This window comes from Salvia hispanica, chromosome 3 (assembly GCF_029641045.1).
Source record: "Salvia hispanica isolate PSC_SH4W2 chromosome 3, Shi_PSC_v1, whole genome shotgun sequence".
In the NCBI taxonomy this organism is placed as follows: domain Eukaryota; kingdom Viridiplantae; phylum Streptophyta; class Magnoliopsida; order Lamiales; family Lamiaceae; genus Salvia; species Salvia hispanica.
The window spans coordinates 45,155,905-45,172,973 of record NC_142694.1 but is presented as its reverse complement, the minus strand read 5'-3'; the positions used below and the strand labels follow the sequence as shown (position 1 = coordinate 45,172,973).

General features: G+C 38.7%; 2 protein-coding genes across 7 annotated transcripts; one reads left to right on the top strand and one right to left on the bottom strand.

Annotated features, from left to right (window-relative positions):
• The first annotated feature begins 407 nt into the window (after positions 1-407).
• Positions 408-4,385, top strand: CRY3 (cryptochrome 3). Of its 2 annotated transcripts, XM_048112448.2 has the most exons (12): positions 408-821; positions 1,624-1,763; positions 1,864-2,079; positions 2,177-2,377; positions 2,473-2,589; positions 2,693-2,739; positions 2,867-2,943; positions 3,134-3,209; positions 3,316-3,385; positions 3,458-3,581; positions 3,671-3,720; positions 3,811-4,385. In XM_048112448.2, exons 1-12 carry the CDS (start codon positions 437-439, stop codon positions 4,021-4,023), a joined length of 1,716 nt encoding a protein of 571 aa, XP_047968405.1. In that variant the 5' UTR covers positions 408-436; the 3' UTR covers positions 4,024-4,385. The 2 variants fall into 2 exon arrangements, with proteins under 2 accessions (XP_047968405.1, XP_088923452.1); XM_089067326.1 differs by having other exon boundaries at positions 3,316-3,581.
• Positions 4,386-4,667: 282 nt separating this feature from the next.
• On the bottom strand, positions 4,668-15,027 carry LOC125213942 (uncharacterized). Of its 5 annotated transcripts, none has more exons than XM_048114745.2 (20): positions 14,813-15,027; positions 14,666-14,741; positions 13,078-13,192; positions 12,706-12,933; positions 12,393-12,479; positions 11,727-11,816; positions 11,525-11,651; positions 11,345-11,442; positions 10,496-10,664; positions 10,262-10,383; positions 9,544-9,672; positions 9,370-9,468; positions 9,196-9,253; positions 9,040-9,115; positions 8,843-8,972; positions 8,087-8,244; positions 7,556-7,631; positions 7,092-7,286; positions 6,026-6,119; positions 4,668-5,662 (listed from the first exon to the last, which is right to left on the bottom strand). In XM_048114745.2, the coding sequence occupies exons 3-20, from the start codon at positions 13,150-13,152 to the stop codon at positions 4,806-4,808; spliced, it is 2,868 nt and encodes a 955-aa protein (XP_047970702.1). In that variant the 5' UTR covers positions 13,153-13,192; positions 14,666-14,741; positions 14,813-15,027; the 3' UTR covers positions 4,668-4,805. The 5 variants fall into 5 exon arrangements, with proteins under 5 accessions (XP_047970702.1, XP_047970704.1, XP_047970701.1 ...); XM_048114747.2 differs by having other exon boundaries at positions 13,078-13,182; XM_048114744.2 differs by lacking the exon at positions 14,666-14,741.
• Between the last annotated feature and the right edge of the window lie 2,042 nt (positions 15,028-17,069).

Below are 17,069 nucleotides of genomic sequence, written 5' to 3'. Positions count from 1 at the left end.
TTCATGATATTATCGACAAAATTTTAAGTTCTTGAAAAATACCAAATTTTGACCAAAGTTTGTGATTTTAGTTGATACTATTAGCCTTAAAATAAATACGTAAAAATGCACATTTTACCTATGACTATCAGTCGTATTGTTAATAAAAAGTTTCGTGTTCACAACTTTCAAGTCGATAAAATTACATCATTTTTCACACTTTATTCCTTTTTTCTTTGTCTGTTAGTTATTGATTGCATATTATTTTGATAATTTCGGACCATAATACTGAATTATTGTCAAATACTAAGTGAGAAATACTTATGACAGTTGGTTGACATCTCCGGCCCCTAATCCGCCACGTCACCACGCTGACGTGTCAACTTCCCAACTGCAAATAACTACCAACCAGCCTCAACTTTCCTCGTCTTTGTCAACTCCAATTCAGTTCGAAGCCATGATCCAAAATTTCACCTCCATTTCCAAATTAAACCCTCTCATTTCCCCTACAAAATTCAATCCCAAAATCCCCCTACCTTTTTCAAGCAGAATGTGTTCCAATGCAGCCAGAGCCGCACAGACAATCCACCCGGTTCCGGCTCTCGGGTCGGATGAGATGGAGCGGGTCGCCCACCAGACCTTCACAAGGTACACTTCCGACGCAATGCCGCCGCGAAAAGGCAAAGGAGTCGCTATCGTTTGGTTCCGAAACGACTTGAGAATCTTGGATAACGAGGTTTTGCACAAGGCCTGGGCTTCGTCTCAGGCTCTCTTGCCCGTTTACTGCGTTGATCCGAGGTTGTTTGGCGCCACGCATCACTTTGCTTTCCCGAAAACTGGAGGTATTCGTTGCCACATTTCGCGTTTTTTGCTTCTTCTGTTTCAAGGCATTTGGTGATGTTAAGGATTTTTATGTGTATTATGTTTTGAGTCTTTGTGAGCGTTTGATACAGACTAAACAGGAGAACCCAGCCCAAAAGACTAGCCTATTAGGAGAGAGAGCTCATTTAGTCTATATTCCCCATATCAGTTGTTCTCACAACCGAGGTGGGAATTGAGTTGCACACCTGAACTCACATTAGTATCATACTTGGTTACCACATTTTCGTGTATTTTGCTTCATCTGTTTGGAGGCATTTGGTGATGTTTAAGGATTTTTATGTGCATTATGTTTTGAGTTTTTGTGAGCGTTCGACTATGCACACCTGAACTCACATTAGTACCATATTTTCCACTTTAGGTTAAACCTTCACGGTATTCGTTGCCATGTTTTCGTGTATTTTTCTTGTGTGCATTATAATTTGAGTTTTTGTTTGTGATCGACTAGGCCCACCTGAATCCACATTAGTATGATATTGTCCACTTTAGGTTATGCCCTTACGGTTTAATTTTTGGGACACTTCCCAAATAGCTTCATACAATCATACTAATGTAGTTGGGGTAGCCCTTATGTATTGCTTTCAATTTTACTTACTTCCGGCGTGGGATGTGGTTTGCACCCCAGCAGTTTTGCTTCCTTCTTTGCTGTTTGGAGTTTCTTGAATTCATAAATGTTGTATACTAAATTGTGTAAATTTATGGAATGTTTGGCATGAATTACGCGTAGTTTTAATGTAACTTCTTTTTATTTTTTTTGTTTCCCAGCTATGAGATCGCAGTTTCTTATCGAGTGTTTATCCGATTTGAAGCAAAATTTGATGAAAAGGGGCCTCAACCTTATGATTCAACAGGGGAAACCAGAGCAGATTCTTCCTTCACTTGCCAAAGCATATGGAGTCCACACTGTTAAGTAACTCTATTTTCTACGTTTCTTTTCGTATTAACATAGCTAGTCGGCTTACTAGATCTCATCTATAAACGGAACATTGTTGGTTGGAATAACAGGTTTATGCTCAGAAAGAAACGTGCAGTGAGGAAGTACATGTCGAGAGATTGGTTGCCAAGAATTTGAAAAAAGTCGCGCCACCATTAGCTGAGGGTGTGTCTGCTAAGCATAAGTCTACTAATCTGGATTTGATCTGGGGGTGTACTATGTACCACATCGATGACCTTCCATTCAATTGCACGTCTTTGCCAGACGTGTATACTCAGTTTCGTAAGGTGCATTTCCTTTATCATACGTTTCAGTTTCAGTGCTTGTTTTGGTCAGTAGAAGAGGCTCTCTGATGTGTTTGATGTTTTATGATCAAACATACAGTCGGTTGAATCAAAGTCTACCATTAGGAGTTGCATTAAGATTCCGGCATCACTTGGTCCCACGCCCGATGTTAAAGATTGGGGATGCATCCCCGATGCTTCCATGCTTGGGATTCAGCCAGAAAAGGCTTTGAAAGGAATAGCGTTCACAGGGGGCGAAAGCGCGGCACTGAGTAGAGTGCAAGAGTATTTCTGGAAGAAGGCGAGTGTTTTCTTCGGATTCACCAAGTATTTGAAGTCATTCTGGATTTGAGCATAATGAGTGAAGTGATGAGTTTGAATGTGTACTTTTACTAGGATCTCTTGAAGGCATATAAAGTGACACGAAACGGGATGCTAGGACCTGACTACTCGACAAAGTTTTCTCCCTGGCTTGCCTCTGGAAGCCTTTCACCTCGTTTTATTTATGAAGAGGTATAACGCGACTTACATCCATATTCGATAAATTTATATCATGCTTAATCAACTGCAACGATGGGTTAAGACTTTGATATCAACGAGAGTTTGATTTGTTTAGGTGAAGAGATATGAAAAGCTGAGAGTATCAAATGATTCCACATATTGGTACTTTCCACTTTTTGCCTTCCTTATCAATGTGTGTTTTTGTGTGAGATCATACACATCGAAATTAATTATGTCGTGTAGAAACTGTCGAAGGATGTCCATGAAAAGCTACTTGTTTTATCACCAGGGTGTTGTTTGAACTTATATGGAGAGACTACTTCAGATTCCTATCAATCAAGGCTGGAAACTCTCTCTTTTATGTTGGTAAGGGAAAAGGAATATTGTAGTACATGACTGTCAATGAAAGCACTTGTTTCGACCTCAAGAGTGTAAAATGCATCAGAATATGATCAGCTCTAAGAAAATCTGGTTTCGTATACACTTCTGTTGTTAAGAATGTTGCTACATCCACAACATCGAAGATTTCTTGAAGATGGTATATTTTACGTTACAGGTGGTCCACGAAGAGTGCAGACGAATTGGAGCCAAGACCAAGCACTGTTTGATGCTTGGCGAAATGGTCAGACCGGGTATGTCTTTGGAGGACCGTAATTTCTTTATGTTTCCCATGTATTCATACGAAAAAGAAAATTGGTGTCCATTTCTGTTGACTGATTCGTTATCGTGCAATTCTAGGTATCCTCTGATCGATGCAAACATGAAAGAGCTATTGGCTACTGGCTTCATGTCGAATAGGGGGCGACAGGTGAACTTAAAAATCAGTACCCATACATGTTATAGTTTGTCAGTTTGTTTGATGCGAACGTCTATCTTGCAGATTGTATGCTCATTTCTCGTTCGAGACATGGGCGTTGACTGGAGGATGGGAGCAGAATGGTTCGAGTCTTGTCTCTTAGATTATGATCCGTGTTCCAACTACGGTAACTGGACCTATGGAGCAGGTCAGTTCCAATGCTAGAGATATTCGTTTGTGCCATCATTCATTCTGTATTGACAAATAGTAGCTGATGTTCTTTACCTCTCGCTCTAGGTGTTGGGAATGATCCACGAGAGGATCGGTATTTCAGCATCCCGAAGCAAGTATGTTAAACTTCATCTTTTCTCAGTCTTTTCTTCATGGGATTGGGACAGAAGAACAATGTTAGCAACCTGATTATGTTGTGAGTTCAGGCTCAGAGCTATGATCCAGACGGTGAGTTCGTGGCGTACTGGTTACCTCAACTGAAGCCACTGCCTAAAGAGAAGAGGCATAATCCTGGGATGATGATGTATATGAAGCCAATAGTGGCACTCAAATTTGGGAACACAAAGGCCTCAGGAGCAAGAAGAGGTGGTGTGGAAGAGAAGAAAGGGAAGAGCTATAGAGGGAACAGAATGCAATAAAATAATGATGCTTGGCATATGCATATCATTTTCCAAGTGGAGGAATGAGAGATAGGTTGTTTGTTAGCTCTTGCTCTTGCCAGTGTAGTCAAAATTACACACAGATCTCTGAATATTGTCTTGCTTCTGCAAGAAGGCGGCATTCGTCCATGTATCAAGGAGCTGTAACGATGCACAAGTGGTTCGTGGGAAGAGAACACAAGGATATTCGAGCAAGGCTCTGTGTGTAATTTTGACTATGCGTTTCACTTGAAACACATGACTTTTGCACCAGTCTCTATGTAACACTATAGTTGAGTTTCTTACTAGTTAAGTCATTTCCATTTATGGTAAAAATAACACATTTAATCTTTTTTACTTCATTCTCTCTTCATTCATATACTTTATTTTCTCTACACTTGAGACACTAAGCGTTTATTCCTTGATCTTCATGCCCAAAAGAAACATCAACAACAGTAGGACTTCTACTAAGGAGTACTAATTATTTTAGTAATTAGATGATAAGTGATAGTATCCAAAAAAACATTATAATTTGGGTGGCAAAGTCTTTTGTCCCTGTTAAGTGTCACTGATATCATATGATCATGTAAATGGAGGGTGAGAAAAAAGTCCACCCACAGGCCACAATGCCAATATATAAGAGATGCCAAAAATTAGCAGTAATATATAAGTAGGGTCAAAAAAATATAGTACATGTCAATATTACTGTGGGTAGCTTAAATATGAAGTATGCAACTACAATTTGGACAGTATTCATCCCTTATTAAGCAAAAACATATGTATCAATTAATCAAAGGTGCTATATTTGAGTCATCATCAGCTATCCTCTCCGAAAATCTGTAAAAATCTGCTGGCAGTGGTATATTGAGTTCTGAGCAGACTAACTGCATAATTTTAGCAGTCACGCCTCCCATGTTTAACTTGTTCAACGTTACGCCAATAGAAAATCGGTTTTCAATGTCGCAGTAGCCTGTTGATCCACCGAGTCCAGAATGCCCGAAGCCAATCAGCTTACCATCCTCTGAGTAAGATCTTTTAAAACCAAGACCGAACTGCCCACCTGGAAGTGTCAACTCCTCGTAATCCCCAGCTCCCACGAATGCATAGTGGATTCTGCTGTTGGTAAAAAGTTTAGCAGTTGTTTGGTCGTTGCCATGTTCACCTATAGCCACAGAGATGCTGCTGCTGCTGCTGCTAACATCTTCACTGGGAACCTTAGTGTAGTTGGCTCCGCTAGCCTTTTTTGAAGAGCTACCATCTTTGGAATTGTTTCGTGAGTGCTTGGAACCTTTTCGTTTTTTGGTGGATTTTGGAGATGTGAATTTGGGGATGTGCGGGTGGCTCCCCAGTTTGGGTTCGGCAGGAGAAGCATGTGGTGGTGGAATCGCGCCTTGATCCACAAGAGCTGCATAATAGCGTGCAAGAGCACGAGCTGAGCAATGTGCATTAGCAGAAGGTATGATGGCACGCCGTGCAAAAAGAGTGTTAAATAAAGCAGGAAGAGCAGATGCGATCTCGGATGGGTCTTGCATTTGGGACTGGAAGCTGGCTGGAATATCTGGCCGGCTTTTGGCCATCTCGGAGAGTCTCTTGATGTCCTCCGCATCAGATGTGAGAGTGGCAAGTCGAGATTCCACACCTAGCAGAAATAAATTGCATTGTCAGATATATACAGTCGAAAAAGGAAGACTACGGAGAAAGATTAGATCATTTTTCTTATCCAACCAACTAAACTGTACTGGACTTGGAGACCTTTCGGACTTGATCTAACAATTAAAGTATTCGATTCCCACTTTTAGACCATATGTAAGAGATTTTACAACACAAACTTTGGTAAATCTTACTCCTCTCTTCTCGATCTAATATAATTTCCCAAAGGTTCAACGAACTGCACTTGATGGCTTTAATATTTACCCCCATGTTGAACTAGAAAACTAGGAATAAGAACGAGTACAAGGTGTGTGGCAACAGGAGACATTATACATGAAGAGTCTAAAAGTACCTGGAGGAATTCCAATGTATAGCTCGCCATTTATGTTAAGAGGTTGAATAAATGCTTCTTCAAGGATCTCCTGAAACTTCTTCTTTGATGCATGCTGCAACATAAAAATGATAATAAGCCTCACAACGTAAATGTTGGTTCAATTAGCAGAGAACTGGGGAGTTTCTCCTCGGTACATGAAAAACAGTAGGTGAAACTTTCTCCGTTTCAGGATTCAGGTTCTATTCTAAAGAGAGGAGAGGGCTGAGGAACTAAAGCTTCCTCTTAGGAACTACATATACCAACATGACTAACTTAAACCAGTACCTAGAAAGTTTGTTGTATCATGTATCAGCATAATCATTTTTGTCTTGTAAGGTCACCATAATCAGAATACTGTGCTCTCCATCTGTTTCATGAAAACAGATGTAGAGCAATAGCATTTCTCAGTCAAAAAGTTTCACAAATTTTCTCGAACGGTAAGAATAGTTCATCTTTGCAAATTTTGACTTTTGGTCAAATTAATATAGCAGTATGGTAAAATAGAAGTTTTAATTGGACCTTTATCGAGTCTTTGCTCTTAATGTATCATAGACAATCAAGACATGCGAATTATGTTGAAGATAAAAGGAAGGGAGCTTCACACGCCACAAGCTATAGTATTCATACCACATTCCAAGGTTGAATTATGTTGTCCCTAAACCCAGACATAAGAAGATAATTTTAAATATAGGGAGAAGAAGGGGTGGGAGGTCTGAGGGAAATACTCCATCCGTCGTCCCCCATTATGTGTCCCACTTTTCCATTTTGGGACGTCTGTTATTAATTGTTCCACTTAACCTTTATTATTTTTGGTAATGAAGCTCACATTCCACTAACTCATTTAATTTACAGTTTATTATAAAACTAATATATAAAAGTAGGACCAACATTCTGCTTACTTTTTCCACATCTATAATTTACATTTCTTAAAACCTGTGTTAGGTCAAAGTGGCACAAGTAATTAAGCTAGGGGGGAGTACAAGATTGAAATCCGCAATATCATTTTGTTACTGAAAGAATAAGATCTTCAATTTAATATTTTTACCTCAATAATACCGCCACATAACCAGCCAAAAGACAAGTAATGGTATGACTGCTGACCTCCAGGTTCAGTCTCTGGCACCATCTTTGTGATGCAATTTAGACATTCATCCCAATCAGTCAGAAGTAGAGGGTTTTCGCGTGTTACACTGCCCATGGCATTTTGCAAACCAGCTGTGTGATTAAGCACGTGATGAACCTAATAGAACAAATAAAAAAGTATTTTGAACGCATCATCCAAAGATAAGAACTGAAATGAGAAACAAGCTGGAGACAGTTACATGATAACTATACTCTAATACAATCTTAGAGTTAAGAATTTGCAAGTTAGGTCACATCATTTGGTGAATAAATAAAGATGGCTGCACTTCACTAACACCACAGATTATTTTAATTATTAGGGTATTTTCAAACAGATATAGATTCGTCATCATCATGTGAAAACTAGCACACATCCAAAAATGTTACCTTTATCTTGTCTTTTCCATCTGATCCAAATTCGGGCCATATATTTTCAACTTTGTCCGTAAGGTCCAGCTTCCTGCTGGATTAATTTTAACCAGTTAATACTGAACCTTCCTTTCCAACCAAATCACGTGTGAGGACCAATCAATTAATTTGTTGGATATCAATGCAACAATTATTTTCACATAGAGAATAGATACATACTCCCTCCGTCCCATAAAAATAGGCCATATTTCCTTTTTCGTCCGTCCCATAGAAATAGTCCATATCCATTTATGACAACCTTTTTCTCCTTCTATTTTACTTCATCATTTATGGCTCAACCATCCACTACACAATTTCAACTACTTTTTCTCCTCTCCTACTTTACCAATTACACATTAAAACCCGTGTCAACCTCAAATGGCCTATTTTTGTAGGACGGAGGGAGTATTAAATAGGAGCTTGTCAACAGTGGCAAACCATAGCTGCATAAATAGATCTGCCGCTTCATGCCTACATGAATATAACATAGCATTAACAACTTTTGCATACCGTTTATCAACAAGCCAATGAACCATTCCTGCTGTGATTCCTTTAGATACAGAGAAAACAGGGAATAAACTGTCAGGCTGAACTGGTCTAGGATCATATCTTCCGAGGACCCCAGCAGCAGTGTCAATGATTACTTCTCCATCTTTATAGGCACAGACCTACGTAAGTTCAGTGAAAAAACAGCAGAACTTCTCAGATAGGCCAGAAGAACTAATATAGAGCAAGAACAAGTGGCTTTGTAATAAAATAAGGGCACAAGCTCTATCACTTGACAAACACACTATGAGATGTCAAAGGAATTAATTTAATGACTAAGTAAATTACATAAAAAAGGGTGAATATCTAGACTTATACTCCCTTGTTCCACTGTAATGGAGTCACTTTTTTTTGCACTCGTTTTGAAGAAATGATAATAAAAGTGGAGAGAAAGTAAAATAAGAGGGAGTATGTACCATAAATGACCACATATCCTGCCAATATATTCTATATTCTATAAGCTCGATGATTTCACATTTCCAACTGGCATAGGGTTCTAACATAATTTGGGAAATGATATGCATATGTGAATATAAACAATATGAAGTTTTGATTCATTTTGCTTTAGTCTTTTTATCTTCAACAACCAAAACCTGTTAACTCAAAGGAATAGATATCTAGCATGTTCTTTGCAAAGAAAAGAGTGATCATTGTATTTTTTTTTTAGGAAAATAACTTTAAATAGACAGGATTTCGTACTTATTCTGCAGTAATGTCTACCTGTATTCCAAGCACTTTATCAGCATTGCCAAGCTCAATTAAGAGCTTTCGAAGCTTGTTTTCAACACTAGAAAGGATAGGAGTGTCATGCATCCAGTTTGGATTAGCTGCTGGCCCTTTGTTCACATTGCTGAAACAAGTTTCCACTAGAGGATGAACATCCCTGAGGATACAAAAATCATGAAATCACAGCTTACCCTTGTAAAACAGATTCTGCAAATGGTCTCATAATATCCACGTAATTAACACGAAGACCCATTGATGACGAAAGACCTGAAATCCATGTCAGTTCATTAATTATGGAAATGTATACCAAATAGAAGAACTGTGTACACAAAAAAGGTATCAGATACCTCTTAGAAGATTAATCACTCTGCTGAATATAATGATATCCCCTGGAAAAGCATCAACCTGAAGAAAATATGTATATGAATACATTGAGAAATACTTTTGTTTGGTATTGCATGAGGGGAGGTTTTCCACTAATTGTATAATAACATCACAACCAAGGACATATTTGGACTTACCGGATTGAATCGTTTGACCTGTTTCTCATTGAGCTTCATTTTCTCTTGAAGGACCTTCATATTTTTATCTCTTTGCTCAGCTAAAGCTTTCATTGTTTTCTTCACCAAATAATGGAAACAACTCAGTACATACAAAACGATTAATTATATTGAAAATGAATATGTGTCTCTTACTGCGGCTTCAGCTGCTGGGGTTGAAGTGCGGAAGAAGACATTTGCTATTTCCATAACTTGCTCGGGTACATCCAACCGCAACTTAAGTCCCATTTCCGTGAAGGAAGATAAAAGAGCCACATGATCACCCTGCAATAAGCAGCACATAAGTTTTCTTGACAAAATAATAACAATAATACATGGATTTCAATCAAAAAAATTGGAAAAAAACACTGGATCATAGTTAAGAAGGTAAATATGGCAACGAATGACCTGGACAGTAAAGATCTGACAGGCCCAATAAGTTTACATATGATATTAACTCTCGGATAAAAGAGAAAATAGAGAGCTTCTACTTTTCTAGAGGAAACCCAACACGGGTCTCAACTGCCCAACTAGTGCTCGTACCCAGAGCAAAGGGAAGGAAAAAAAACACTACGAATTTAATTGAATCTCTGAACTTAGCAGCATTGACAGAGACCTATGTAATTCCATTCCCTTCTACATGGCCATGAGAACGAGTCGATTTGTTAGTCTCACTGACTGAGAGTTTGTGATATAGATGTAAGAATCACAGGCTTAAACCTATGGGCTCAAAGCATCAAACTGTCCTTCCCATGATGAACTATCAAGCTAATTTTCTACTACTGGTGTTGTTTTGATGATCTATCAAAACTTATCAATTTGATATATTTTGGACATCGGTTAACATGAGCACTATGGAGGAAAGGCTGCTAACCTCAGCAGATGCTAGAAACATTTTTGCTAAAGCTTGTTTCAAAGGAGATGATAGCCTCTTTGTAAGCCCAAAATCAAGTAATATTGGTCGATGTGGAGGAGCCTTGCTCACAAGGAAGTTTCCTGCATCAAATCAGAGAAGATACATGATACTGCAAAAAAAAATAGTAGGATGAAATATTTCGTTAACAAACTGAAAGAACAAAACCAGACTGAGATTCAAGATATATGGTACCAGGGTGAGGGTCACCATTGAAGAATCCATCAATATATATTTGATGTGCATATGCACGACTAATTTCCTCAACCAGTTTTTGTTTGTCAACACCCATTTCTTGCAGAGAAACTGAGTCGTTTAGACGTATTCCATCCATATACTCTAAGATTAGGACTTTCTCAGTTGACTGCAGCATAACACAAATTGAGAAAATTATGAAATTACCATATAATTAAGAAAAGCAACTTGGTAATGCAGGAAAATGCAAAAAAAAATCTTCTCTTTTTTTTGATGAACTTTCCACAAGTAGATATCACTGTAAGTAATATTAATGCGTAATGTGGATACAAAGTTCAGAGAACATAGTCTGGGAAAGATTAAATCCTTGTTATGCACGGATACCATTTCAGGTATCCTTCAAAGCTAGCCATTAGGGTATTGTTTTATTCTGGTATATATGCAATCAAAACTTCGTTCTTCTCTCATGCAGGAAAGCAAACCAAAAAGGGGTTAGATATACCTGACGAGTATGCCCTTTCTAAGTATTGAAGAGATGTAAACAATTAAGGTGTAATTAAATGCAATTTCAGGCAGACAATGTCAGAGTGGAAGTAAACAGAAAAAATGGACGGAAGAAAGTAGGAGTAGGAAACAGGTCTCTCTTATAAAACCCATGAGAGTTGAACTAGAGAGATGTAATCAATCAACTCAGCCAGATATGTTGTATTTGTCCTAAAGCAATTTGACTGGATGAAAAAATTAGTCTAATAACACCAGATCATTAATTTTTGACATATAACTAGACCATAGGTAAACGGTCATAAAAGGCTAAAAACTTCAGTTGGAAGAATCTAGAAAAAGCTATACCATAATAATATCTGGAATTAAGACTTCCACACGGTTTATGAAGTTATCATCAAAATTACTTTTGCAGCCAAGATTCCTAGAAACTTCCCGAGTGTTATCTACAAAAACCAAGAGAAGCACTTAAAAGTGTCAAAGGATTCGAAAATAAGACACAGATCCAATGAATTATGACTAGCTTACCAGCCTCAATGTTGAAGTTAAGTTCTTTGGGTGCTTCTTTGCACCATTCATCTATCATGGGATTGAAGTTATATTGTGGTTCTGCCCAGGCAATCCAATCAACTATTGACTTAGCATTTTTGAGATCCTATCAAAACAAATAATTCAGGACATAGATATCATGTGCATCATAAATAAAACTATCTCAAGACCCAAAAACAACCTCCAATATGATTTCTTTTATACCCTCATGTTGAACTTTAACAACTACGTCCTGTCCATCACGCAAAGTTGCTCTGTGAACTTGAGCTATCTGCAGAAAGATAGAGTGGAAAGCAGTGGAGTCATCCAAAAAATATGTTTGCATCCCAAGAGAGGGAGAGGGGCATTGTAAAAAAACCCATTGACGTATTTGTGATAAATAGAAGGAACATAAAAATTATGCCAGAATCATCCTCATGTCTCACAGAAGCATACTTTTTTTTATCATATATCTTTTGATGTACCTTGCAGAGAAACTATAAGAATAGTTCAACTGAATCTAGATGGTTTTCTGTAAAAATCTCTTCTGTTAAGTTCAATAAAATCAGGTGCTAACAAATGTAACATTAAAGATCTTATAATGCAGAGGAATTCTAAGCTGCATAAAAGCTAGAGGTGACAGTATCATATGTAAATAAAAAAGTTTACATATTTGGCTAAAAATGTTGATTGGCATTTATCCATACACTAATATAATGCATCGTACAGAAAATGAATTAAGACATTAGGTTATGATCTTGCTTATTTATACGACATTAGCACCTCCAATCTGAACATAAATATAGAAAATCATAAGTTCCATCCCCCCCCCCCCCCCCTCTCAATAGTTATAGTGCTGGAGTCTTACAGATGCTGTAGCGAGTGGTGTATTATCAAAATTCAAAAAGAGATCGTCCATCGATTTCCCCAGCTCCTGGTTTATAATCAGGCAAACCTGCTCAAACGAAGCATGTTATGTATTAACAATGTAGCCAGCACCATGAATATATCGGAGCAAATTAATACATCAACCTATATTGCGGTAGTTATATGTTTCATAATATACTACTACTACTTTTTTTCCAGATGTTACTGCCTAGATGCTACACTGACAGCGTCAAGAGACTTCATTTTGCTTTTTAATATTTCCTCAGAATTACAATAAATTAATTAGTAATTACCTCTTCTAGCTTGCGAGGGGGGAGAGAGTCCTGCAGCTGCTTTAGATGGTTTATATAGGCTGGGGGAAGTACATCAGCTCGTGTAGATAGGTACTGTCCTAGTTTCACCCATAAGCCTTCCAGCTCAACTATCAATTTAAGAACACGCTTGGCATTACATTCATGAGCCTTCTCCCAAAGCTCATCCTTCTTTGAACCCTTTGTCCATTTCTCTCTCACTTGCAGGGCCTGCAGATTAAAAAAACATAGGAAAAAAAGATAAGAAAATGAGCATCATAGTCATTTAGTAGTCCAACATTGAAAACACTATGTTCCAGTCACTGTGACACACAAGTCACTTATACAATGACAGCAACCTAGAAGCACTACAACCTTATAATCCAGGTAGATTACAACAGCTAGCGTGAAAACTTTCACACGTCTCTTGTAGATGCTTCCCCATCCCATTTGGAAGCAGATCTTTTCCCAGCTGTGTACCTAACAGATACTGAAGCACATATTACATAAAATTGATCAGGTTTGAATATCATATGCCATAAGGGATTCGGGAAAGTCAGGATAAACATGACAATGGCACATTATTAATGCATATAACATTTCTAAATGTTCTACTGAAAAATTATTTGAGATGTCTATATAAATGAAAACACCAGAAAATCTTAAATATGTAGGAAAAAATATTGCGGAGGATAAAATATAACAGTTAAGGCTAGTAGATTGGACTAAGCAAGTCTAGCGGGTTTGGAGCAAATGATTGTAAGAAGGAAATTTAGGCCAATTTTTTCAAGCTGTCTCAACTTAATTCTGAAAGAGATATATATCACCAAGTTACTGTCCCCAGATTCCATTCAAAATATATATACTTTTTGACTTGGAATCCTGGCTATTTTGATATTCATGATTTCCATTAAGATCAATGTACGTGCTCATATTCCTGAATCCGAATCCACAATTTCCCTGAAACATTATATGAAAGTCCACTGAGAAATTCAGATGGTCTTATATCTCTTTCTTTGATTATACTGTTATCATTCAAAAGAGATGTGGCTGCTAACACTTTAACAAACTTGCAGTTGGAGTGAAAAATAAAGAGACTGCATGGACATCTCTCCTTTAGCATTAGTAAAAGGAATATTTTGAGAAAACACATCCTTGGTGACTATGCAACCATTTGAGCATGAGGTCCCTTTTATAGACTTTATCATGTAATGAATATGAATTTAGCAAATCTCAATAATTTTTCTCCCTCACACTACCAGGCGTAACTGCTGCAAAACCAGCAATTCTAGAATCAAACACCAGGTAAGCAAATATCACATGCTGGCCATCATCTAAAATGTTCTCAGTTCATAACCACCACTTGGAAATGCATCGGACTAATTATATCTAAAAGTTACTTAGCTTCCAAGCATTGTTTATGCCAGTGGACATTATAGACCAAATAGTTTGAATGATTTTGTTCAGGCGAAGCAGGGTCTACCAGAAAGGGTGTTTCAGCTATGAGGAAATTCTGCTCCTCATGTGTCTTTCACATAATTGTCATTAATTCAAGCAAGTCTGCCAGAAGGGAAGTTTCACTTATCAGGAACTTTGCTCCTCATATATCTATTCCATAATTTTCATTAGTTCCCAGCATGTTCTGAGTAATAGATGTTCTGATTCTCCTTCCATAACATGCCAACTCCAAATAAGAGCTACATGCATATTTATCCAACCAAACTCCTGGATAAAACTGGTGTCTCTCCGGCTACTCTAAATTAGTGTAGGTGAACTAGACTATAAGGAATCAACTAGAACCACATCCACGCATAAGAACATTCGTGCTAAACCGATATCATATACGCTCACACCTAGATCATGCTTCTTTCCAACTAATTACAACTCCTCAAACCCCTAATGTCACTTACAAACATATACTTTCACAAAAAATTATCAATTCATTCGTTCCAGTGCTCCCTACCTCTGAAAATAAGCTATGCGCTCATGAATTTGATCAAATAAGTAGGAATTCCAACAAAAAATCACATCCGCACGACCTAATTGACAAGCAGCACGGTCCAATTAATGAACACGCAATTTAAAAAAAAGGTGATTACGAAGAATTCACCTGAGAAATGAGGCGGCGAGAAAAATCCAAGTCTCCTCGAAATGATCGGTGGTGGTTGAGCGCGGCAGTAGAAAAGGGAAAATTCTGGAATTTGTACTTTGCTTATGGTGGACGTATTTGGTCGGTAGTAGAGTAGCGGTCCCTATGATTTGTTGATGTCATCCATGGCGTAACGGCTTTCCAAATCGTCGTTTTCCTATTTGCTTCCTCTTTTTCCTTGTCCACACCTATTTGCCCCTGTTTAAAATATCTCCAGCATTTTTTACGTTAAATCGATCATAATCTTAATCAGGTTTCAGTCGTGGTTATGACTGATTAACTTGATGATACTTGACTACGTATGAATTATGATTGTGTTATTTTTGTGTGAATCTGATTCATGGTTACAATTGAAGTTTGTGTCATGGCCAACGATTTATAATCCATAAAAGATGGTTCGATGGTAGAAATATGAGAACCGTGTGTAGGGATGGATATAATATTGCTGTTAGAGCATCCACTATAGAGTGGACACTTTGGCCGGACACTTTTACGTTTTTTGTCTATAGCCACTTTTTATTTGTCCACGGTCAAAGAAAAAGTGTCCGCAGCAATAGTGGACATTTTTTTAGCCACATTTCACTTTATTTTATTTGTTATATATTTTAATTCAATTACAATTAAAATTATCGGACTAAAAATAATTAGATAAAAACGGCTAGTGCAATAAAATTAAAATTGAAAACTAAATTTTCGTCGGATTAAAGTGAGGGGAAAATTACAACGAAAATTTGATCTACGGAAAATCACACATGTTCTTCACGCTACGCCGCCTCCCCTACGTGCCCAGACCTCTTCAATCAAATCGACCTGGAGTTGGTCATGTGTTGTGCTCCTGCGTATATCAGCGAAACGTTGGATCAGATATTCATTACTACGTGGTACACCCATCTGTATCGGCGCGGAGGCAACGCCGTGACTTGTACTTGCACCATCTTCCGGTGCCCAACGTTCTGCAGCAAATCCTTCATCTTCTATTATCATATTGTGCAATATGATACATGCTATCATAATATTCGCGACATCATCTTCGTGCCAAACTCGTGCCGGGCAGCGTAGAATGGCCCATCACGCTTGGAGTACACCAAAAGCTCGCTCAACATCTTTCCTAGCGGCCTCTTGTTTTCGCGCAAAATATTGTCTCTTCGCTCCAGCCGGTTGGCGAAGTGTCTTGACGAATACGGGCCAACGAGGGTATATTCCATTTGCCAAATAGTATCCCCTGCGATACTGCGTGCCATTTGCTACAAAACTGATCTCTGGACCCTCTCCCCCGGCACTCATCATTGAAGATAGGCGACGACTGCAGAACGTTGATGTCGTTGTTCGAACCTGCAACACCGAAATACGCATGCCAGATCCGCAAACGGTAGTCAGCAACGACTTCGAGGATCATCGAAGGATGTTTCTGCTTGAAACCAGTAGTGAACTGGCCTTTCCACGCCACCGGGCAGTTTTTCCACTCCCAATGCATGCAATCAATGATGCCCATCATCCCTGGGAAACTGTGCACCGCACCGTGCATATCTAGCAGTCTCTGGCACTCATCAGGGGTTGGCTTTCGTAGGAACTCCGGACCAAAGACTTCCCGAATGCCCTTACAAAACTGTCGGAGCACGTTTAGACTAGTCGTCTCACCCATCTGTAGGTATTCGTCGAACATATCAGCCGGTCCGGCATAGGCAAGCTGCCTTATTGCAGAGGTGCATTTCTGCAAAGTAGACAGTCCGACGGCCAGTGCAATCACTCCGGAGCGTGAAGCAATCGTACTGGTCCGCCAATATCGTCGCTATATGGGTAAAGAGCGGTCGCGACATTCTGAAACGCAGACGAAAAATCTCAGCTGGGTAACGAGGGTCAGCGCTAAAGTAGTCGGCCATAAGCCGCTCAGCCGCTCCGACATGGTCTCGTGGGATTGTCCGATGATGACGAATCTCACGAGGAATCGCCGCCGCTGCCAATTCCGCCGGCGCCGCCTCATCCTCCTCGTGGGCTTCCCTTTGCACCTCTTGAATCAAAGAATCTCATGCTTCACTCCACAAATCATCCATAAGTAGCAATGGAAATCCACAAATTTTTAGAGATAGAAAAATTGGATAGAAAGTGAAATGGGTGTGAAGATGTGTGTGGAGAGAAGATGAAAATGGGAGGAATATTTATAAAAAAACAATTACAAATTAAAAATTAAAAAATAATAATAATAAATAAATGAAAAATG